Source organism: Tursiops truncatus, chromosome 16 (genome assembly GCF_011762595.2).
Source record: "Tursiops truncatus isolate mTurTru1 chromosome 16, mTurTru1.mat.Y, whole genome shotgun sequence".
Lineage (NCBI taxonomy): Eukaryota > Metazoa > Chordata > Mammalia > Artiodactyla > Delphinidae > Tursiops > Tursiops truncatus.
Window position 1 is genome coordinate 46,104,965 of NC_047049.1, and position 24,810 is coordinate 46,129,774.

Below are 24,810 nucleotides of genomic sequence, written 5' to 3' on the forward strand. Positions count from 1 at the left end.
TATGACCGTCCCTTCATCTCCACTCTGACCCTGTCCCTGACACTCTCCATCACTGTGCCCCAAATCACAGTCACCTCCCTGCTGTTTCTCAGAGCAGCACGCTGCTTCTTCAGGGATGCGCCCGTGCTCATCCGTGTGCTGGAATATCCTCCCCCCACCGTCTCCCACCGACACCCAGTGCTCACTCCCCTGCTGCTGCAGCTCTCAGGTGTCATCTTATTGGGGAGGCTGTCTTGGTCACCCTGGTTCATATTTCTCTTCCCATGCTCCCTGGCCCCTTCCTCACTCGGTGGTCGCTGTTGTTTTTTTTTTTTTTCTCCTTAGAGAGGTACCTTATTTAACTGGTATTTTTCTTACATGACTAGTGTTTGTGCATGGCTCAAACTGAAGGCACCTACAGACTCTACCTGGTCCCCCAAACCAACAGTTTGTAACCTTGCTATGGTCTCAAAACTTCAGAGGTCACCAGTATAGAGACTGGGAGTCTGGGTGCCCTCTTCCCTAGGCTGCTGGGGGTATCACTATTGGCTGCCCTGAGGACTAAAGGGGCCAGATGCACAGCTGGCCAATCCCCCAGTCATTGCAGACTCCTGAAGAACCAAGGCCCCTCACACGGGTGAGGGCGATGCTCACGCTTGTACCCTGGGACCCCAAGATCCCCAGGCTTCTTCAGCCTGTTGTTCAGGAGGAGTGGGAACGCCCCACTTTCATGGGCTGTGCTCCCCATTGCACAGTGGCAGGTCATCCACATGGGACCCCTCAGTTATTTTAAGAAGTTGCTCGGGGAGCGTCTCGTGCCCTCAAGGTCTGATCCCCATGGACTCCGCCGCTGCAGCTTCTCTGTGAGGGTCGCTTCCAGCCCCGTGAGGCCCCCACCACTGGCCCTGCTGCTTGCACCCCATACTTGTGCCTCTCAGCCTCGCTGAGCACCAGTGACACTGGGGGCAGGGACCACTTCCAAGTCATTGCCCAGGGGTGTTTCTCTAATGATGCACTCCTGGCAAATGGCGGTAAAGGGTCTTGCTCAAGGGCTGTGTCTGTATTAACCAGTTTAGGGGCAGAGATCTCAGCCAGGGCAACACAGTATTCCCTGAGCTTTCAGAGATTTGGAGGAAGGAGACAATTGGGAGAATCCTTCTACTTCCTAAGAAACTATGAAGGTGCTGTAGGCAGCAGCCCGCAAGAGGGCAATGGAAGCAACACACACACACACACACACACACACACACACACACACACACACACACACACACACACACACACACCCGTCCAGTCGGGGCATGTGATGTGTACCCAAGAACTTACTGAAGCAAAACTGATTTTGGTTTGAGAGATTCGATTTGATGCTGAACAAATTTCATCAGGATTTTCATATGAAGAGTCTTTTCCTGCCCAAATGTGCCCTCCTTGGCTGCATGTTAACGTGCTCAAATCCAATCTCCAGGTCCTCTGTAGGTCCCAGGACCGGGTTCTCATGACTTGGCTTCTGGCTGCTGGCTGGGCTTGGGGGAGGCAGTTCCTGTCACAAGTGGCTTCCAGAGCCCTGGGCTGCTGTCCTTGGAGGCCAGGGCACAAAAGAATGAGAGCAGAGGGCCAGCATGGGGCAGGAGGCTCTATCCCCCAGAAGGGAGGGCCAGAGGGACCCAGAGGCCCTGGAAACTTGGTTGGTGGCACGAAGAACGAGCCGCACGTGAGCCCTCCACCTGCTTCCACTGTTGAATTTCAGTCTGCTCAGGAGAAGGGATTCACCCATCACACACCGAGTACCAGCAGGTTGTGTTGGGCCCTTGGGCAGGGCACCATCCTTCCCGGCCTCTAAGGGGTCCAGGGAGCAGGGTGACCAGACTTAACAAATACAAATACAAGACTCCCAGTTACATGTGAACTTCCAATAAACAACGAATACTTTTTTCTTGCAAGTATGTCCAGGTGAGCCCAGGCCTGTCGAGGTGGTGAGGTGGGCACGTCCTAAGCCTTCCCAGGGGCCACAGTAGGTAGAACCATGTCCTTGAGGGTGGACTCGGGTGCACATCCTGATCTGGTGCTTTCACAGCCCCACTGGGAAGCCCTGCTTTCCCCTCTGCAATTAGAGGGATGTCGGTTGCACGGGGTCCTCTTCCCTGCCTCTCAGAGGATGTGGAGTGTTGCCATGATGAACGGCTCGGAGAGCAGCTTTTATTGGGGACGGTGACAGAGTTGAGACTTTCCCAGGGCGGGAGCAGTGGCTACAGCATTGCTTGTGGAGGTGGGCTGGGGGCTGGTCTCACAGTTATTAAGAAGTTGTCACGGGAGTTATTAGGAAGTTGTCACAGTTATTAAGAAGTTATTAAGAAGGCTCAGCTGGGTGAGAGCTGGGCACGGCTGCTGTCTCAGGCTGAGCTGGTGAATGTGAGTAGAATACGGGAGTCCCTGACCCCAGAGGCCACTCCCAAGCCACCTGTTCTTGGTGGGTGGGTAGCAGAGGGCAGACACCTCCATCCTCGGCCTGTCCTGTCTCTGTCTACTCCAGAATGTCTCCTCCAAGTGGGGACTCTGCAGCCCACATCAGCGTCACCCAAGCGATTATTTTTTTAACACGAAGACTGTGGCTTCTGCTCTAACTGAGCCCCAGAGCCTGAGAGTCGGACTTGCCTCCCAGGATGTTCCCGAAGAAATGCCATTCCTGTGTGAGCACCTGGCTTCAGCCTGATAAACCTCTGGGAGTGAGAGCAAACGTGCTTCCTGTCATGTTTTCTCTGTCCTCTGCCCAGCCTGGGCAGGGGACTCCCCGGGGAAGGGCAGAATGGCTCTCTGTTCCCAGGGCCCTGGCACAAGGCCTGGCTCAGCAAGAAAAGATACTGGTAAGTGAATGAACAAGTGATGTGTTGAAAGATTACATCATGTCGGGGACTGGCGGCCTGTCGTTTGCTTCATCCCTCCATCAAATAAACAGGTAGGATTTCACTCTCACGACAAGCCATTGTGTACACACTGGAACCTGATTTTCCAGATGGCAGGAAGTGGGGACACTGGGAACGGGGCTCAGGCTGCCTGGCGCCCGGGCGCAGCTCTCATCTGTGACCTTCACTGTGCGTGCCCATCCTCAGATTCTGGTCTCCAGATACGGAGCGGTCGCTGCACAGCTTGGCACAGCTCCTGCTCTGGGGGCCCCTTGTCCCTGCTGGATTTGGGGTGCTGGCAGGCCTGCATCTGCGGGGCCCTCGCACTTCAGCCCAGTTGGCCGGTGTGCCTGGCCTCTGCCTTGCCTGCCCCTCTGTTGGGGGCCCTGGTGCCCAGCCCGCTCTCCCTCCCCACTCCTCGGGCCTCTGTCCTGGAACTTCCCTCCATCACTGACAACCGTCAGGGACCCCAGGCTGGCTGACTTCTGGAATACTGAGGCCAGCAGGAGTCTCCTATCACCCAGGTTGCCGAGGACCTTCGCACCCTGGACTCCCGCTGTGCCTGGGGCTTCTCTCCCTGCCCCCCATCCCAGGCCCACTCTGTTTGTTACCCCAGCAGACTCTGCTTCTGACCCCGCTGGAGCCCACGGGGCGCCAGGTCTGCAGCGAGGGTCGGGGTGTCCCTGCTTCCCTCTGGATCTGCACGCCCAGCTTCCCTCCTCTAGGTAACAGGGAGCTGGTCTTGGTGGAACATAGGCTCTCAGTTCAGTGCCACTAGGAAGGAGCTGCCACCAGGTAGTCCCCCGAACCTTCCCTGACACAGCGCCGACGGTGACCCTGCCTCCCCGGCTCCTTCTCTGCCACCTCCTCGGGGTTCGTTCTGCCTGCAGCCTCTCCTGCTCCCATGGACGCTCCACGGCTGCCAGCTCTGTGGAGAGCATCGACCTTTTCACCCCAGGATGCTGGCATCCTCCCCAGCCACATCCCGGATCCTCGCTCCCTGTTGCTTCACCCCACCCGTGAAGGGGCCACTGCCTGGACCTGCCGTCACTCAGAGCTGTTTTTCTCACTCCCAGAACCACCAACTCTGAAACGTCCGCCACCACGGCTCAGTCACTCATCTACACATGCGCGGACGGAAGCAGCGCTTGCGGAGCACCCCCGTGAGCTGGGCACTGGGATGCAGCTCTTGGGGTGGGGGTGGGGGTGGGGGGTCCATCTCTGCCTCCTCACTCCTGCTCGCCCTGCCCCAGCCCCTGCCTGCAGCCTCACAGCCCCGGAGCGGCGGCCGCCCCTCCCTCCAGCCTCCACCTTGCCTTCTATCTTCACCTGCTCGTTCTTTCTGCCACCAGCCCGACGCACCCTGTCCCTTCGCCCACGCTGTCCTATAAAACGCTGCTGTCCACCTCCACAAGGCCAAGACCCACCTGCCCTTCCAAGTCTTGCTCCAGGGTCACTTCCTCCAGCCAGTGTCATGGGCTGAACTACGTCTTCCCCCAAATTCAAGTCCTCATCCCCAGGCCCTCAGAATTAGCCATATGTGGAGATAACATCTTTAAAGTGGTAATCAAGGTAAAATGAGGCCATATAGATAAGCCGTAATCCAATATGACTTATGTTCTTTGAAGAAGAGGAAATTTGGACATAAACAGGTACAAAGGGAAAACCACGCGAAGACACAGGGAGAAGGCAACCATCTGTGAGCCGAGGGAGGACTCAGAATAAACCAACTCTGCAGACACGTTCCTCTCAGACTTCTGGCCTCTGGAACTGTGAGAAAACTTCTGTTGTGTAAACTGCTCCCCCCCCCGCCCCCGCCCCGGCCTGTGGTACTTTGTTACAGCCGCCCTAGCTAATGACTACAGCCAGAATGACGTTCCCAAGGGCACGTGAGGTCTCCCTTCCACTTCAGGTCACATTTGTTTGCACAAACATCTTAGCTCCAAGACCCCAGCAAGATCTCCATCCCCCACCCCCATTTTTCCCGTGATTTGGGGAACCAAAAGGCGGTGCTCAGGAAATGTTGAACGAATGAGCCCAAGAGAGCCTTTGGGCCAGCAGGCCTTTCCGCTCTGGGCGAACGCCGTGAGCTGCGTCCTGAAACATGACAGCAGGCTCCTGATATTTATGACCCGGCTTGTTGGCCTTCCCGGGGAGGGCTGCACTCTGCTCTTCAATTTATGGTCCTCTGCTGCAGCCCCAGACTTACTAGGGGATTGCAAATGGGCTGTCTGCTAACAGCACATGCAGACAATGCAGGAGGTGACATGACCCTTGGCCCCAGGGTCAGACACCTGCCCTTCTCACCCAGGGAGGAGTGCTCAGGACTTGAGACAAGTCTCCTCCTCCTCCTTTCCCTTTGCAAAGACCTCAAAGTTGACAGATAGATTACTATCTCCTAACTATCTCTCACTCACTCACGATTTTTGACATAGTTCATACCACCTCTACTTTTTTTTTTTTTTTAAGAAGATGTTGGGGGTAGGAGTTTATTAATTTTTATTTTATTTTTGCTGTGTTGGGTCTTCGTTTCTGTGCCAGGGCTTTCTCTAGTTGTGGCAAACGGGGTCCACTCTTCATTGCGGTGCGTGGGCCTCTCACTATCGCGGCCTCTCTTGTTGCAGAGCACAGGCTCCAGACGCGCAGGCTCAGTAGTTGTGGCTCATGGGCCTAGTTGCTCCGCGGCACGTGGGATCCTCCCAGACCAGGGCTCAAACCCGTGTCCCCTGCACCAGCAGGCAGATTCTCAACCACTGCGCCACCATGGAAGCCCCCGCCTCTACTTTCTTAATATGTATCTTTACATTGACTCACTACCCCCCTGGAGACCAGAGGACCTGGGCCACAAGACACTGAGTCCATTTATTTGCCATCCCCAGGCCTGAGCGAAATTGGGATGGGCCACCCAACAGGGCCTCTGCAGGGCTTGGAGAAATATGGGAAAGATTGATATTCTCTAGAAGGAAAGTCTCAGGAAGGGAGTTAAAGCTAAGAAGTGTTGCCACCCCAAATCTCTGTACGCCCACCTTAGCTGGATTTCATTGAAGAGGCAGGTGAATTTCCTTTCAAGGCTTCCAGAAGGCTGGGGGTGAGGAGAAGACGTGAGAATGAGGGTGATGCCTTCAGTATCCAATGCCTGAACCATAAGGTACTGGAATTCCTCAGAGGGGCTAACTAGCCGCTGCCATGTACTTTCAGATGGAGAACCAAAGTCCCATGGCAGTCCAGATTCTCGCAAGATGAGCTGCAACTCAAAACCAGCACGTGGACTGGGGCCCTTGACCTTGTACGGACAGGTCCCTGGAAAAACCTGCCAAGACCGAGCCCAGCTGGGACCCACCACCTGCTTGTGGGGTGCAGAGTGGGAGCAGGCACCCCAGGCAGGGTGTGTCCTCCCAGCTGACTGGCCTACGCCTGCGGTGGGCAGCCATTGCGTCCGTGGCCTGAGCCCAGCCATGGCCGCTGGGCCTCGAGTGTGGGCCCCTGCTCCCGACGCTAAGGTCCCCCCGCACAGCAAGACCACGGGAGGAGCCAGATTCCACCGGGGGAGCTGGAGGGGCGGAGAGACACTCTGAAAGGGGGCTGTGCGTCCCTGAGGCCTTTCTAAGTGCGGAGCTACAAATACCTCAGTGGGAAAGGGTGGAAATTTTAAACTCAAGAGCCCTCTTGTGTTTGGAAAATAGTTGTTTTAGTAAAATAACAACAATACAGTCTTTCCCATTAATTTCCAGTAAGCGGCCCAGTGTTTTTCCAGTGCAGCAAGCCCTATGAAAAGGGAGTCACGTGTGATTTCGTGCGCCGGTTAGCACCCTCGCGCCACGCTTTCCAGTGCTCTGCTCACGGGCCCTGATGGGCGCGTGTATCTGCTTTGTAGAAGTGCATCCCTGTACAATCCAAGGCCAAAGTTCAGGGTGTGTAGCTCTAGCGGCCAGCGGCCACATCCTTGGGGACCTTTCGGAAGGGAGGCTGGGGGTTTCCTTGGCGCCCCTTGCACTGAGTCTGCGCCTTCTGCTTGGTGTTGCTGTCCCTCAGGGCACACGGCTGCCATGCCAGCGCCTCCACCAGCTCTCGCCTCCTAACCCTCTGCGGACCAGCAGAATATTCTCCCCCTCTCATCGCCGACCAGGAGTTTGGTCTGGTTTCTTGGGAAGAGAAAGAACAGACAAGCATGTTAGAGCAAAGCCTGTGCAGCCTGCGCGCGTGGCATCACAACGTGGGGCTTCAGTCCAGGACCCCAGGAGCCTGTACCTGGCCTCCACCCGAAGCGGGGGGAGCTGACCCACCGCAGAGTCTTTTGAACCGGGGACAACTTTGAACTAGGAGGCTTGTGGCTCCCAAAGCACTGAGGGGCCGCTCCCGGAGAGCAGGGCTCCAGGGAGGAGGGCGAGGCCCTGAACTTCTCCCTCGAGCGGATACGCGGTCAGGCTGGTGGGCAGAAGGAAGGACAAGTTCTCCAGCAAAGAATTAGGGCCCAGGGCCTTCTGTCCCTACCCACAGACTCCAGCCTGAGCCACCCCGCCTCAGCCCGGCATTCCCACCACCACGGACCCCAAATGGCCCCCTCCAGGGCAGGGAGGGAAGGACAGTGGCCCCTGAAGGTCTGGCCCCCCGAGACCACACTCTTAGTGAGTAGAACTGGCTAATGACAGTAAGCAGCGCCACCGGGTAATTGTGAAAAATAAAACAATGTAGCCAAACGTCGTATCTGACACTTGTCTATTCCACATTGGCTTAGAGCCCTTGAAAGGCAATTTCTGTAACGTAGGATAATCATTATACCAAATGTTAACCATTGGCAGTGGACCTCAGGAAAAAAGTCCCTCTTTAGGATAAAATCACAAAACAATATACTTTTACCTCCTGGATTTCTTTATGAATTCACAGATATTCAAGAGAGTGAGAGAGAGGAAGAGCAAGAATGTGTGTGTCAAAAACAATTTCCTAGGGCCCTACGCGGCCGCCTCGCCTGTATGCTGTATATGCTGGGCCCCTCTGGGTCCCTGGGTCCCTGTAGCAAGGCCACCTCCCAGGGCCGGGGAGGCCTGAGCAGAACAGCCAGGGCTTTCCTAGGGGTGGCACAGCGCCCTCTGCTGGAGGCCGGGAGCAGCCAACCCGTCGTTACCTGGACACAGCCAGAGCTGTCACCGCAGAGCTGGCCTTGCTGGGTTTCCCTGTCAAGGCAACGCTGACATCCAGCTCTCTGCAGAGGACAAGATTCTTCTCCCACCTGTGACCTGTGAGGAGTGTGCGAGGGGAGTTAGAAAACCCAAGCGTTTTCACACACGTGCATGTGTACGTCTACACGCAGGGCCACAAACACATACACATATATTTATATTTGTGGTCAGCAACTTGTTAAATTGAGGGGGAAAATATATTTAATCTTGGTCTGTGCTGTTGCAAAAAGGGCCGTCCCAATTTAATTTGCAGGCTGTGATAGTTACATGTGCTGACGTGCTGCGGTATCCATTGTGTACCAAATTGGATTTGTGTATTATTGCTTTCTAAATTGCATGCCTAGTTCAGCAAAATTGTTCATCAGTGTTTACTGGCTTTATGCTTAATAAGATGCCCCACAATACCTTGCTGCCAGGAATGTAATGCAGCCCATAATTGCTTAGTAAAAATAAATTACATAAAGTCGGCATTATCAACTTATCTAAATCCTCTCACGCCACAACCAATAATTAAATGCAGAGAACGTTTTTTCAAAAAATATAACTCAATGATTGTTACTTCAGTCATTTTAATGACTGTATTTGGGGACAGACAGTAATTGCTTCTTGGAGGGTGAGGTGGAGAGACGTCAGCTGGGTCTGTCTCTGCAAAGTCACTTGGTCGGAGTCAGGGCAGGAGTGGTGCAGCTGCCCCAGCTGTCCCAGGGTGGCAGGCAGCTCTGTGCAGTTTGTGTTTGTGCAAAAATCCAAAAACCAAGCTTTTCCCAAGCATTTTTTTATGTACCAGATTGAGCCCAAATCTATGGAGCGATTCCCAAAATAAATTGGACTCAACTGGGTTGGTCCTTGCTGCAAATGACAAATAAATGAATTCCAGGCAGAAATCAGATTACATCTGCACACAAATGCAGTAACCTTAATATCCTCAATACCCTCAAAGAACTCCTTTCTTGCCCCTTAAGGTATTTGAGGAATGCAGTAATAGACACACCAAGAGACGTGCAAACATCTGTGTGTCAGGCCCAGTACTGGTCCCCTTCCAACAAAACAGTTATAAGCAACATTATGAGAACAACAAGCCCTCCGGTGGCTGAGGCCTGTATATCTGCACATGGATTTGCTAACTCTACGCGGTGGCCCAGCCTGAGTTTTATGAATATGTCTGTGCCCTTGTGTCATTTCATCCAAATCCTCCCTTGAACTGTAACTGCAACCCTGGCAGTTAATTCTACTTGACAGCTGTGACCTCAGGCAGGTCAGGACAAACAGCATGGGAAGGATGTGGGCCTGGGGCTCCTGTCCACCTGACACCATCTTGTAAGTCCCCTAATGTCATCAGCTGGTGTGTTAGGGGAGAAGTCTCTTAGTAGTCCAAGAAAATGATAATGATGAACTACATTTTGTTGAGTAGATCTTGGACTACGTCTATTATCTTCCTGTCATCTGCTTCCTACGAGTTAGGATGTACAGGAAGTACCTCTATTGATGAAACTGAGGGCCTAAGAGGTTGCTGGAGACGCAGCTGGGTCTAGAGCCTTGTTTCCTGATTTTCATCTTCTCATTTCACGAAACCCCATTCCCAATGAGCACAACCTTGTCCATCCTGAGTAGAAACCCGTGAATCCATTGGCACTTCCAGAACCAACGGAATGGCTCTGAGGTGCCCTTTGTCTGTCTGTCCCACCATTCATCCACCCACCCACGCAACCAGCATTCCTGCTCAGACATCCACTTATCAACCAGGGGCTGAGCTAATACCTTTAGCTTATGGGAGCTTGGAAGCTTCAGAAGTGGGTAGCTGAGCCCAAGACTGAAGTGGTGTGCTCTCAAGCAGGTGTGCCACAGAATCTCTTCATGAACAGGCAGAGGATAAGAACCTCGTACTTGCTGAGTGGGTGGAGGCAGGGGAGAGAGTTTGCTCCCTGTTCTCCAAAGAAGTGCTGTGAGTTCCCTAGAGTGCGCAATCCTCATGCGTCTCTTTTTACACTAAGATGGGCTGATTCCTTGTGGTCCCAAAGGACCCTAGAGGTCTTAGGACCAGTGAACTGAATTCACAATGGTTGTAGACTCTTGTAGGGTCACCACTCTGGTTGGCCCAGGTTGTGGACAAGGGCTTCCAGATGGTGTTATCTTGAAGAAAGGGATTCCCATGTAGATCTTAGGACCTAGTAGGGGCTGAGCAAATGCCCCTACTATGTGAATAAAGAATCCATGAATCAGTGACTAAATGAATCAAGGACGTGTGGAGCACATTTCAGAAATGAACTAACTAAAAATGGCTACTCCCTTTAGAAGGCAACCCTCCACAACCTGGAAAATTCTCTCTAGTGGATGTGGGTCCTGAAATGCAGAGCAAACCAGAAGGACTCATGATGACAGGAGAGTTCTCACATCATGGTAACGTGCTTTCTTGAATCGTGGGCACGAAGAAGGATGTCTCAGTTCTGGGCCAGAACCTTTGACGAAGACAGAACTGAGAAAGCTTGGCTGCACTGGAGGAGGTGATGGCGGGGCCCCAGGGAGGTGAGAAGAGGAGGTGACGGCCTTGGTGGTGAGGTTTGTGCCTGCGCTCATCCTGGAGGGAACGGGCTGGTGCCGGCGGCTGAGCTCGTTCTGGCAGTGGGCGTGTCTACACTGGCGGCAGAAATGAGAACGATAGTAGTAATGTGCTTCTGGGTCACTTTGGGCAAGTTGCTGGACTGCTCCTTGCCTCAGTCTCCTTATTTCTCACACAGGTGTCATCGTAGTATCTTCCTCGTGGGGTTGCCGTGAGAAGTAAGAGAATGCACGGGAAGCGTGCACAGTGGACACTGCTCACGGTCACCTCTCTCCCTCACAGCTCTGCGATGGTGGCCATGGTGGTGCTGGTGCCAGAGGCCATGATGGCAGAAGGCAGAACGGATTTTCTTGTTTCAGGCCCAGCTGCCACAACCAAAGAGGGCTCTGCTGCAGGACGGTGGTTCTCTTACTTCGGCGACACCACCACTCACCTGGGGACTTGTTAGACATGGGAACTCTAACCACCTCCAACCTTTTCCCTGAGGTTGGGTTGAGAACAGGTCCCGGATCTCAATGTTCCATGAGCCTCCTGGGCGATGCTGACGCAGATGACCCTCAGACCCACTTTGAGGAACTTGCCATGGAGAGTAGCGGGGCTGAGTCAGGATCAGCAGGGCAGACCGGGGCCTATGGAACCACTTCCTCTCCCCGGGACACAGCCAAGCCGTCCCTGCTCCTGTCTGCAGCCTGGCAGTCCAGGCCAACAGCCAGCTGGATCCAAGTCCTGGGCTGGGGAGTTTGGCATTTAAGAGTCACCCAGGAAGACGGAGAGCATCAAACCAAGCCCTGCTGGGTGTGTCCCCCTCCTGGGGCTCCGGAGCCCCACAACCACCGTCACCAGTGTTCACACGCCCGAGAAGCATCCCCGAGCTCGCTGATCCCTGCAGCGTGAGTGTGGTACTCAGGGAGGCTTTGAAACACCGCTTCACACTCCACCAGCAGCTCTCAGGAAACGTGCTCCTCACCTGCAAGCTTGGCAACATCCCAAGAGACTCGATGGCTTCCCTGGGCTCTGCAGGCCTGGATGGAGCTGCAGCCCTCGGGCCAAGGAGAGGAGAGGGGAGGGAGGGCTGAGCAAGCCAAGGGCGCCCCACAGGCATCACTAGCACAGCAGTTACCTCTGGGGCTTGGAGGTGGAGCCCAGGGCCCCTCTGGCGCTGCCTGCTCGGGAACAGACATCTTCAGCTCCTCGGTCTTCCAGATCTGTCCAGAACAGAGAACACGCCATGGGCTGGGGCAGTGAACCTGTCTGCAGGCTGGGGCCCATCCACTCCTCCACACCTGGGGGACCCTGAGGGAAGCGGGGCATGGCCCCCTTTCACTTTTGATGTTGCCATATTCTCGGGAGAAAAGCCTCCTTAGGCTTCAGTTTCCCTGTGCAGAGGTTTGGCCGAGCAAGGCTGTAGCCTGGGTGCGTTCTCTCCCCACCTCTGGGTCATGGGGCATCTCCCCCAACCCCTTACCTACAGGGACGACACTCAGCAGCCAGCTTACTATCATTTTACTCAGCTAGTGCCGTCTTGTCTGTCTGCCACCATCCCTGGAAGCCTCCCTCACCACTCAGCAGCAGGGCCTCCCGTCCTCTGTGTCTGGTTCTTGGTCCCAGGCCTGAAGTGGGCGCCCTCAGGCTGCGCAGAGACGGCGTCCCACTTGCCGAGCCTGGACTTTCTGTCCCCACAGGACAACGAGCAGCCTCCACTTACATGCTGCTGTGAGCGCCGTGCCGGGTCTAGCCCAGTGCCAAGCCGTCCCGGGAGTCACTGCGCTGCGTGGGCGAGGGCTAAGCCCCTGGAAGACTCACGCTCCTGCGCTGGGGGCCCCACGAAGGAAAGGCAGCTGCTGCCCAGCCGCCCAGGCTCCTCTCACGGACCCACAGTGCCGACCACGACCCACCCAGCCCGGACTTTCGTGGCCTCTCATGTTTTGGCCAACCCAGGACACCCTGCTCTCTGCAGCGACCCTGGCCCTCCCAGCCGACGGACGGGGCCCTGTTAGGAGATTTCTCGGGGGGTTCCCCTCAGTCAACTCTCCTGTGCACGCACGCTGGTGCGCCGGCCTGCATGGCCTTCTCCATATGCCCCGACCTCTCCTCATCCTCAGGGCTCCGCTGAAATGCCACCGCTCTCTGCTGGAAATAAATCCATGCTCCCCTTGGACCCCCACCACGCTACTCATTCTGCTTCCTGACGCATCACCTCCATGATTATTCTGAGACTTTGGGCGTGGAGGCTCCGGGAGGACAGGGCTGCGTTTTAGCCGTCCTGGCACACAGTGAGAATTCAAAGGGCATTTTCTTGAATACCTAGTGGCATTCAATTGACATTTCGTCTCACAAACTGTGGATTTTAAGTGCCAGTTTCTTGAGCAGGGCTCTTAATTATTCCTTATCTTATTCATGCCTTCCTCCTCCCTGTCAGTCTCGGAAAAATTACTGTATTTTGTTCTCCGTGCTACACCTCCCACCTCAGTGTTTCTCCTTCGTTGTCTTCTTGGTTTCTTGATGATCTCTCTGTCCATGGCCCTCCTCAGAGGATCCATGGCACTCTTTGATTATCCCAGTCATAGTATGAACCACACTCATGTATTTTCTGTTTGTCTTCTCTTCTAGAATGTGAGCATCTTGAGGACAAGGGCCTGTTTATTATTAATCTCTGTGTCCCCTACGGCTTGTAGGAACTTGGTACAGAGCCAGAGTTCAATGAATGTTAGGTGGATAGATGGATGGATAGTTGCAGGGACATGTGAGTGGGTAGATGGGTAGGTGGAAGGATGGATGGAAGAATGAAAGGATGTATGAATGAATGGAATAGTGAATGGATGGATGAGTAGGTAGAGAGATAAACAGTTGGATGGGTGGATGGATTAGTGGATGGATGGATGGATGAAAGGATGGCCCAAATGTCTCTTTTCAGTAATGGCCTATGTTCTTATGCATTTGACCATTCAGCTTTTATACCTTGTGACAGTAAGTATTTATTTCATTGTATGAGTATATGTATGTATAAAATTTTATATAATTTTATCTATTATATAATCTTATGTATTTACTTTTTGCCTGGAAAGAGCCTTGCCTTTGCCCTCACTTGCTGTGTGGGGACGTGGTCTGGGATGGTCTTAAATGCAGCCTGCAGATTTGACCCTTAGAGGAAGTGGGTAGAATGGAGATGAACACATTTCTTGTACCATGCCCTCATCCTGCCCAAGACACACCTACCCGGACCACGCCATCCTGACTCCCTGTGATGATGGCATGGCTCGTGTCCCATGCCGGCCCCTCCATCACGCAGCAGCAGGTTATGACTCCTCCTGGGCCCCAGGCCGTGGTAATGCTGGCCAAGGGTTGTCCGTTGACACTCCACAGCGACAAGTGGGCTCCCGCACAGGAGACGATGGTGCCCTGCAGCAGTGAGAGCGGGCTTCACTTCAGGCAGGAGTCGCTGCCTCCCCATCTGCCCAGCCACTCGGTCTGTACACATAAGCACCCTCAACGTGTCATCTTCTGAGGACTAACCAAGGTACTCCCAGACCTCCTAAGACACCCACTTCTTCCCAGCAGACTCATAGGTCTGCTGTGTTTTCACACAAGTGTACATTTCTGGTTCTCTTCATACTGCAGTCAAGTGTTTGGATACTGCTTTCCCCAGCTCAGACTGGCTGGCTCACCCTTTGGGCTCCTCCCACAGCCCTCTCCCTGGCAGCGTACTGACTGGCATAGAAGACCCAGCCTGCACACCACCCCTGGCCTGGACACAGGGTCCACACCTGGCTGGCCAGCCCTGTCCCCATGAAGCAGCTTTGGATGACACCTGGTGGAGGGCAAGTTACAGAGGTTTGAATGACTGCATGTGGCTCATAAAATGGGGCAAACTTCCCCCCACCGCCCCAGGGGGAATTTCTGAGGAGAAATCTGCCCATTGCATCTTCTGAAATGTTTATGTCCAGAGTGTTTTCTTCTCAAGTCCTTGTCTATTTTGTGCCCAACAGAGTAGCGGTCACTGCCACCAAGGACCCACCAAGGACCCCAAGAGCCATCTGGGGCCATGCCTCTGAACCCTGCCCTGACCACAGCAGGGATGTAGGGAGCTCCCTGCCCCTCTGCAGCCCTCTGGGCTGGGCTCCATCATGTCCTTTCCTGAATCGTTTGGTGGAGTCTGCCTGAGGCCAGGGACCATGTCTGATACACCTCTACCAAGCACCCAGCGCGGGGCCCAGCAGGCACTCGGTGAGCTCAACCAGCTCCAGGACAAGCTGAGTTAAACAAGTTGTGGTCCTGATATCAGTCTTCTCTGAGGTCTGGGGACATAATTCCTTATGAATTTATTTTCTCCCAGATCAGGGCTTGGTGGTTTCCCCAGTATATGCACCCATTCATCCGTTCACCCACCATCCGTCCATCCATCCATCATCCATCCACCGTCATCCATGTGCCCATCTAACATTCATCCTGGATCCAAGCCTATCTGGATCACCACTTTCAGCCAAATTAGCACCAGGAGGCTCCTTCATCATCTCTTCCTCCTCCTGTGGTACCCCTGCTCAGTCTGTCCAGGCTCCAGGCCCCTAGGTTTTTCTATTAGCAGATGCAGAGTCTCTGGATCCTCAGAAAACCCTATACCCTATGATGGGGATTCCAGTGTAGAAGAAGCTCCACACTGAGATAGATACATATATATCACTGATATATGTATACACTGATATATGTATATATCACTGATATATGTATACACTGATATATATCACTGATATATGTATACACTGATATATATCACTGATATATGTATACACTGATATATATCACTGATATATGTATACACTGATATATGTATACACTGATATATATCACTGATATATGTATACACTGATATATGTATATATCACTGATATATGTATACACTGATATATATCACTGATATATGTATACACTGATATATATCACTGATATATGTATACACTGATATATATCACTGATATATGTATACACTGATATATGTATACACTGATATATATCACTGATATATGTATACACTGATATATGTATATATCACTGATATATGTATACACTGATATATGTATACACTGATATATATCACTGATATATGTATACACTGATATATATCACTGATATATGTATACACTGATATATATCACTGATATATGTATACACTGATATATGTATACACTGATATATATCACTGATATATGTATACACTGATATATGTATATATCACTGATATATGTATACACTGATATATGTATACACTGATATATATCACTGATATATGTATACACTGATATATATATACATATATATATGTGTGTATTAGTCTATCTCACACACACACACACACACACACACACACACACACACACACACATGTTCCTGACAGGCTTATCTTTGGTAGCCAGCATGGAGGGACAAGCAGAGGCACTTCCTGCCTTGGAGACCAGAGGCACCTGCTGAGTCAACACAGATTTGCAGTCAGCTAGCTGAATTAGTCAGGCAACCCAGAAGATCTCTCACCAAAGCCAACTTCCTGCTCCAACTCCCTGATGCCTGTGTTAGAACAGACACCTCCCACTACCCCAGCCACTGAAGGAAAAAAAATAAAGAAGCAAAAAAATAAAATCAAGACCCAAATTGAGACTCGTTGATGGCTCTACTCTGCCTGTGTAGAGAATGTTCCACACATCTGGGGTCTCTCAATACTCTGGGGTGGTCTTTGCCCCTAGGTTTCCTCTCGGGGCACTGGCCACCACGCCAGCGTGCAGAATCATGGACATGTTGAGGACACAGACATTTGAGAAAGAGGGGCCTCACCGACACATCGCTGATGGCAACGGCAGATATGCTCTCCCTGTGGGTGGGCAGGCAGGCTACACGGCTGAGGTGGTCCAGGTCCCACAGGATACATGAGCAGTCTTGGGAGCCACTCACCAGGAGGCTGAAGGTTGCCGATGCTGCCAGGCATGTGACAGCCTGTGTGTGTCCATACAAGGCCTAGCGACAGGGGACGGAACCACACGTTATGCGAGGGACCCTTAACCCAGCTACTTGGGGAGATGTTCCACTCTCCCTTTTACTGTTGGGCCCCAGATGAGGAAACAGAGACTCAGAGTGACTCAGTGATTCCAAAGTCTGTGGGGTGTGTGTGTGTGTGTGTGTGTGTGTGTGTGTTCATGGGTCAATGGCTGGCTTCTCAGTACCATCACTTTCCAGGGTTGACACTCAGCTGGGGAGAGTCAGCAGTCCTTTCATCATAACCCAAACAGAGACACCAGCAGCATCCTCATGCTCTGTGCTCTCCTACACTACCTTGCATCCAGAAGCAACACACACCGCTATTAATATGCAAAGGGCACTGACTTGTAATGTGTGGGGTCCCAGCCAGCAGCACAAGCATCATCTGGGAACTTGTCAGAAATGTGAATTCTTGGTCCCACCCAGATCTACTGAATCAGAAACTCTGGGAGTGGGGCCCTGAAACCTGGGTTTTCACAAGCTGTCCAGGGATTTTTCAGGCATGCTCAAGTTTGAGCATCACACTAAGGGAACCTCAGAAACACACATGCCCCTGGAAACTAAACTGGGAAGAAGGCAGGGAGGTCAGGTCATAGTTTAAAAGGTGTTGACTTTTCAAGTCCAAAGGATCCGGGTTCGTATCCAGTCTCGCTTCCTAGCAGCCGGTGACTCAGGGCCTCAGTCTTGGCCCTCAGGTTGGCCTGTGCAGGGTCTGGCTTGGCTTATGGATGGTTACGTGTCCAGACCTGGCCAGAGGTCTTGCTCCCTGGGCACACGTTCCTGAGGCACTGGGGAGGCCTGCCAGGCACACTGGTACCCCCAGGCCCACTGCTGCTGGCAGTGGCAGTTTCCATCACAGCTGTCCCAGAGGCTGCCAGCTAAGCCTGGTCTGAGAGCTGTCGTGCACACACGTGCCTGCTGTCCTCTGGAATCAGCCTGAGAAGTGCGGAGGTGGTGTTCTAAAACGTGACTACCCTGCCTCACCTAGTGGTGAATCTCCACCCCCAGGACTGTCCACCACTCACTCATTTGGGTCAATGAGGCTGAGCGTCATTTTTCAAAGCTGTCACTTTGCCTGGTCATAGCAATTAAAAGTTCTGCCACAGATTCCCATTTGTGCTCCATGGGTCCTAACACGGCATCAACCAGATGGCGCTGGCAAGGTTCTGGATGTGACCCATGGAAGAAGGCTGGGTTCATACTAGGGAAGTGGAAACTGTCTAAATGAATAGAGGAAAGCAGAGGGTTTGACAGGAGCTTCCTGGTGGTCCTCCCAGAACGAACTATGTCTGATGGCTAAGTTCTGACTGCAGGGGATAGGACCACTCCAGAGAGTGCACGCCAGGGGACCCAGGTGTATGTGCTACGGATTCAGAGACAGAGGCTGTGAGCCCAGAGCCTGTGTGAGCTGTCCGTTACTGGAGCCGGGGCTGCCGGCTTTCTGCAGGGGAGGCGCTGGAGTGAGGGACCACTGCACGCACAGGCACCGTCCACCTACGTAAGGCTGTTGCCTCCCACCAGCCAGGAAACTAGAGCACCTGGAGGCAGCCAGCACCACTCCCCATCTGGAAAGGCCTGGGGAAAAATGATGGAGGACAGCAATTTCAAATGTTCTCCATTGTCTCTTCTGTTTTCTCAGAATAATACCTTTCTCCATGGCCAATTAAAATAACTCCACTATATCACCTTATACCTAACTCAAGTAGCAAAAAATAAATAAAATAAAGTAAAATAAAACCCTCTGAAAATAATTCCCCACGCTGGATATGTTGTGGTGAGGCGGGTATTCCTAATTAATTGTGGTGGCACTGCAAAGCTACGGAACCATTATAGAAAGCGTTATGTCACCGCGCTGAATTCCACTTCTTGAAATCTACTATAAGGAAACCATTAATCAGAAGCAAACAGCAATCTATATGTTTTCTGAAGCACTATTTAAAACAGTTAAAATTGGAAGCTATGTAACTGTCTAGTTTTAGAAGAAATGGTTTATTAAACTGTGGTGCCTTGACATAAAACAACTGAAATATAATTTTATGGAGATGGAATAATATGGAACAATTGAAATGTAAATTACAGAGACTGTAGAAAAGAGGAAACAATTTGATACACTGGGTGAAAATAGAATCAACATATCTACACAATGATCAGGATGGTATAAATATGTATATCTGGGGGTGGCAGTATGCAACAATGAGAACTTTTATAGGGATTATAGAAAACTGTTTAACTTTGAAATTTGTCTTCAATGTTGTAATATTTTTAGAAATGAAACACTTAAACTGTTAATGAAGCTATTTAATGATGACTTCTCTGCCTACAAGTCTACAAGTCAGGGACAGACCTCCCTCTCTGAGCAGCTTCCCATCTGGGGGATCCCCAAGGCCAGGTCAGCCTCTGTAGGTAAATGATAAAGTGTTTTATTTTGCTTAGGAAACAAGAGCTTGTGGGATACCCTTTTTCTCTTGATTTATAACTAGGAGAGGATGATAAATTACGTTTTATGCTGTCAGTACCGGGGTTTTTACGCTGCATCTTCGCCACTAAACAGGACCTTGGAGCGGCGATGGGGGGTGGGTCACTTCCCCGGCTCCCCAAGGTGGCTTTGGGGTTGGGCTGGATCTCCTGCTGTCCCCGGAGTGATGCCTGGGGGAGGGGGATGCTCCACACCCGTAATGGTAGTGCACAGTCTCTTCACATTGGTCAGGAAGGTGAAGATGTGAAAAGACAGGGGGCTCCAAGGCTGGCTTGGGAGGACTTCCCGTGAGAGTCTGGGTGAAGGCAGCCTGCACTTGACCTACATAGCTGCCTCTCAGCAGATGCCACCGCCTCCGCAGGATTAACCAGCTCCCTCAGCACTGACACATTCATTCCTTCACCTCACGTTTACTGAGTGCCTGTCGCTGTGCACCATGCGAGTGCTGGGGGTGGTGCCGGGGGACGAGGGCAGGCTCTGGGGAGACTTGAGTGACTAGAAAAGCATCCAGAGAAACCCAGAATCAGTTCCAGTGAAACATGTTGAGTTTAGGAAATCTGGTCAGTGGTGAGCCTTGTATGGTTAACGTTTTTTTGTTACTTTGGGGCTATACGGTTCACTAAAACACAGATGTAAACGTGAATTGCATTTTGGAGGTGGAAATGTCCCCTAGCGATATTCTCCAGCAAGTTCAATCATACACAGGGGAAAGCACTAGACTTAGAGTTAGACAAACCTAGATTAAAAGGCAACCCTGACCTTTCTGAGCCTCAGTTTCCTTATCTAAAAGTGGGACTAACAATACCTGCTTTCCAAGATGATGGCTAATGTGCAGAGTTAAGCAAGCAGCCGGTTCCACTCTCCGTTTATTATTCCGAGCAGCCGTGGTTTGCGAGGTAAGACCAGGCGAGTTGTCTGCCTCCAGGTCTCTTCCCTCTGCTTCCGCCACAACCACCCCTGTTCTGAGATAGTCTTTCATTTTCTGGCTCTATGATCTTGGACATGTCACTTAACTTCCTTGCACGTGGTTTTTCACCAGTGAAGTGGGGATGATAATGATTCCTATATTATCCCACAGGCTATGGGGACACAGGGTTGTTGAGGAGGTAAAATGAGGCCATTCACATAAAGGTGCCCGTGACAAATGTTCAAACATGACCCTTAGCGCAAAAAAAAAAAAACAACCCCAGTTTCACTGGCCCTCACGTGTAAGCAGCCTCTCGCACCGAGGTGTGGGTCTCCATGGAGGCACTGGCCCTGTGAGCTTGTTAAATCCATCCAAGGGCATGAAACCGTGCCCCTGAGTGACACAGAGCCATGTGCTGCCCTCAGTGTCTCCTGTGCTCTCTGCTCCCAAGGGAGACAGGGCTCTCAGTGCTCGGGAGCTGGAGCACGCTAGGGCACCGTACCTGCCTGAGGCACCCTACCTGCCCAAGGTACTACACCTGCCCTGAGCCACCACACCTGCCCAAGGCGCCCCACCTGCAGAGGCACTGTACCTGCTTGAGGTGCAGGCCTGTGGTGCGACCTTTGGCCATGCTGAGTTCCCACACACACACCACGGCGCTGGTCCCAGAGGTGACGATGGTCGTGGGGGACGGGCACACGGCACACAGACAGCGGCCCCAGGCGGCCAAGTTCTCGAACGTCATCAGGATCTGCGGGAGATTAGACGAGTGGGATGAGCACTGGTGCCAGAGCCGGCACAGGGCAGGGAGCTGGGACAGGGCGACGGAGGGGTGCAGGCAGGGCTGGATGGTGCCGCTAGCCTGCCTGCCTGCGTGCTGTGGGAGCCGAGGGACGTGACAAGCCCTGGTGACGAAATCCAGGCCGTCCAGGTCTGTCCCCAAAGAGCTCACACCACACAAGGAGCAGGTGGGGAGAGACAAGGGAGCAGGAGGCTATGGGGACACAGCAAAAACGCCCCGTGAGCCTGGGAAAGTCGGAGTCAGCTTTCAGGAAGGGGTGACATCTCGGACCAGTTTCACAGGCTGCCTCGTGAAGGAGGTGGGGGAAGGCTAGGGAGGGGCAAGGAAGCTTGGTGGGTAGGGAATTCATGCCACGTGATAGGGTGGGAGAGGAGCGAGGGTAGCAAAGGAGGCCAGAGGTAGCCAGGGCCACATCAAGGAGGTAGACATAAGTGGATGGCCTAAGGCAGGGGTAGAGGACGAGCAACTGCGTGGCTCGCTTCTGGCGGCAGCCGAATACTCAGTATGTCCCTTCTGAGTTTAAGCTGTGACCCGGGCTGGAGGAACCCCCAGGACTTTCTGCCCACACTGGGTGACAGTCCCAGGCTGGGGGCACAGCCACGTGGAGGAAGGGGTGTGGGTGACCGTGGCTGCTTGGGGCTCGCCCGTCTCCTTACCACCTCTGCCCCAACCGGAAGGAGGCTGCGGCCCTGGGGCTGCCCTGCGCCCCGGCACCACTCACCTTGTCAGAGCCGTAGCTGCCCAGGCAGCAGCTGAAGTCGTCAAAGCCCCAGCTGAAGGTCCTGCTCCAGTGAGGAGGCAGCAGCATCTTGTTCGTCTCCACGGCCAGGATGGTCTTCTCCGTAGGAACAATGTGGCCGATGGCTCCTTTGGGGGATTCCGAGCCTAGAGAGAAAAGGTACATATCTGCCCCCCAGTCAGTACGGCGGAGCCGACTTGTCAAAGGGCAACACCCGCTTTAGCTGGGCCCAGAGAGGAGCCATGCGCAGCCAACCCCGACTTGGCAAAGTGCCTGCCCAGGCGCGAGCCGCTCCTCATCAAGGTACCTCCCTCCTGGGCCTCCCTCCGGGGGCCACGTTACACGCTGGCCCCGGGTCCCTCCCCAGACTTAGCACATACAAGATGCATGTGGCCATGCAGGTCTTGAGTGTCTCTTTCTGACTGATGCCAAGGGAGGAGGAGCCCAGGCTTCTGGGGAAGACAGCACACAGCCAGAGGAGCCTGGGGGCTCTGCCCTTCCTGCCCCTTCCACGCACCAACTCTAGCAGGTCTGGAGGTGGAGGTCCAGTCATGCAATCGGTTAGTGCGCAGTATTTGTATGGAGATGCCAAGGACACTGTTCTTGGATTTCAAAAGAACCCCCCCCCCCCCAAAACCTGACCTTATACTCCTTGGGACCAGAAAATTATTCCAGGTGGTGAGACATCCCCAAAGCAGTGCAGGCCCCAGGGTGGCACAGACATCAGACTTCACACACACTCAGCTCCTCTAGGAAGCAGGGCTGGGACTCATGGCCGGGCCATCTGCCCCAGGGCACATGCTCCTGGCCAGTGGCTGCCGGTCCACCTGGAGGCTCAGGAGCAACAGTGAATGTGGGTGCCGAGAGTGGGGGCTGGAACCCTCCCTTGGGAAACCTGGGACCTCCCACTTGGCTCTGGAGGTGAGGAGGGGTGTGTGTGTGTGCACGCACGTGCGTGTGTGTGTGTTTGCATGTGTGTGTTCATATATGTGTCTGTACGTGAAAGAGAGGGGGGTGCATGTCTCAGAGAGACAGACAGACAGACAGACTGGTGGGTCTTCAGAAGTCAGGGTGTAACAGAGGCGGTTCCAGACACTTCCAGAGCAGAGGTCTCCCCAGATTCCCGTTACGCCTGGAGACACAGCCATGCAGAATCAGCCCCCAAGCCCCTGCCTGGGCCTGTGCCTCTGAACCTCCAGAGGAACACCGGTCACTGAAGGGACAGCTGTGGGACAGGGCACCAAACGAAGCAGGGCCAGGTATTCACCTTTGACTGTGACCTGGGAGGGTCTCAGCGATGGCAGGCTGTAGAGAAAGGGCTGTGGGTGACCGGGCACGCTCACAGGTGTGGAGGCGTCCTTTCCAGGGGAAGCCTTCCCTGCAGTGGTCCTGGCCGGGTGGGGTTTAGTAAAGAGCTGCAGAGGCAAGGAGACAGACACGCACCGCACGGGTCATTAGGACAGATGGACAGAAGGGGAGTCATCCTCGGGCAAGTCGCAGCTGCTCCTCTGCCCTGGGAGCTGCCTGGGCTGAGGTGAGCTGAAACAGAACCATCTGGTTCGACCTTCGGATGTTGCCGGTGAGGGGCCTGGGGCTCTACTTTCTCAAGGTCAGGGCGCAGGGCTGGCAGAGAGCCCTCCTGGTTGCCAAATCTGTCTTCTTCTCCAAGCTGGAGCCCCTGATCCCCGGGAGAGCTGCCTCTCATGCCATAGGGTCAGAATGATCCTCTTTCTTCCGTAGATCACGTCTGTCTTCATTTGCTTGAGCTTTTTCTCATATTTTCCCCTTTTCCTTACACACTCTCTGCAGGCCCACCCATCTGGGCATCAACACAGAATCCTTTAATAGCATCCTCTCAACTATTCCAAAGAGCACAGGCAAACCCCATTAGCAGCCTTTCTTATTTTCATTTTTCTTAGATCTCTGCTGTCAAATTGTCCCTAATGCCAAACTCGACAAAGCATGAAGTGCTGCTGGGCCAGAGAGTGCAGCTGAGGCCAGCTCCAGCTCTCCACCCTCCCCTCCCAGACTGGGCTTGTGCCGGGCTGCTTTCTCCAGCCATCCAGCACATTCCTCTGCTCCCAGATGGAAACATCCATGGGGCGCCATGATATGGGGGGAGCTGGCCTCGGCTGGGTGCACAGGCAGAGGTGGGGCTCAGCAGGCAGCCCGGGGGTCTCGGAGCAGCCTTGGTTCAGTTGTAACCCTAGATCAGATGCTAGACTGTCTAGAAAAGCTGGGTGGGTGACCAATACAAACAGAAATCAGAAGGATGATTTTTAAATGAGCATTAAAGAATGTTCTCCTTTCACAGCAGAATCACGAAAGCACCACAGGCTGGGTCCCTGTAATAGTTTTTGCAGGCACAGCCCCTTGATAGAACAGTGCGTGGTCCTGAAGCATTTCAATCTTGTCTTCAGGCTGGGACCACTTGCGGAATTCTAATTCTAATTCTGATGATTTGTTAGAAATATTTTTGACAAGCTCATGTAATATCTCATTAAGCAAAACCAGAATTTAAATTGTGTGATTTCCATGACCCCACTGATGTGAAAATATTTTTGCTTGTGGACTGCTACTTTGAATTACTTGTTTTATCTGTATTATAATATTTTTAAAATTAAAAAAATGAAACCATTTGGCTACCCAACCTTCATTCCTGCAATTCTCTCTCTCCTTTCTACAAAGCCTTCCTTGGCCATACCCGCATTTGGACGTGCGGTCTGTTCTCCAAGTCACCCTCAGGCCCTTCCACGTTTCCCTTACCTAGGAGCTGAGCAAACCTGGGCATGTCACAGTAAGGCCAGACAGAAGAGATGTTATTAGATGAGCCCGTCCAAGCCTCATGGTTCCATGTGGGGAAAGCTGATGCCCAGGATGGTTATGGAGTTGACTGGGTCTACGCACGCATTTCCTAGTGTGGTTCCTGACTGCCCAGGCTGGGACCCCACAGTCCGTGGGGCTGTGCTTCTGAACCCAGATGGCTGTGCTCAGGGATGAAACATCACTACACCAAATGGGAGTTTGAAGTTGAAGAGGGCTGAGATCAGTTAAATAAGCATCAGGATGTCATTGTAAAGGCACAGCCTCACATCACTACGGGACCATCCTGATGCGGATGGAGATGATGGAGCCAAAGGCCCATGTAAGACCCCTACCATTTCACCAGGGGCCCTGGGGCAGAATTTGGATGCTCTCACAATGGGGCCAATGTGGCATAGGCTTTGGAGCCAGACAGATGGGGTGAGATCT

General features: G+C 53.0%; 1 protein-coding gene across 3 annotated transcripts in view; it reads right to left on the reverse strand.

Annotated features, from left to right (window-relative positions):
* Positions 1 to 6,545: 6,545 nt before the first annotated feature.
* The window catches only part of WDFY4 (WDFY family member 4), a 277,304-nt gene continuing 259,039 nt past the window's right edge, over positions 6,546 to 24,810 (reverse strand). For 2 of the 3 annotated variants that reach the window (XM_073793353.1, XM_033841802.2), the window contains 8 exons: positions 22,826 to 22,973; positions 21,541 to 21,725; positions 20,610 to 20,768; positions 16,434 to 16,613; positions 13,830 to 14,012; positions 11,734 to 11,818; positions 8,002 to 8,113; positions 6,546 to 7,021 (listed from right to left, as the gene is read on the reverse strand). In XM_073793353.1, coding sequence (XP_073649454.1) covers positions 6,955 to 7,021; positions 8,002 to 8,113; positions 11,734 to 11,818; positions 13,830 to 14,012; positions 16,434 to 16,613; positions 20,610 to 20,768; positions 21,541 to 21,725; positions 22,826 to 22,973 — 1,119 coding nt within the window. In that variant the 3' untranslated portion in view covers positions 6,546 to 6,954. The remainder of the gene's footprint in view (positions 7,022 to 8,001; positions 8,114 to 11,733; positions 11,819 to 13,829; positions 14,013 to 16,433; positions 16,614 to 20,609; positions 20,769 to 21,540; positions 21,726 to 22,825; positions 22,974 to 24,810) is intronic. The other variant, XM_073793354.1, reaches the window with a different exon arrangement.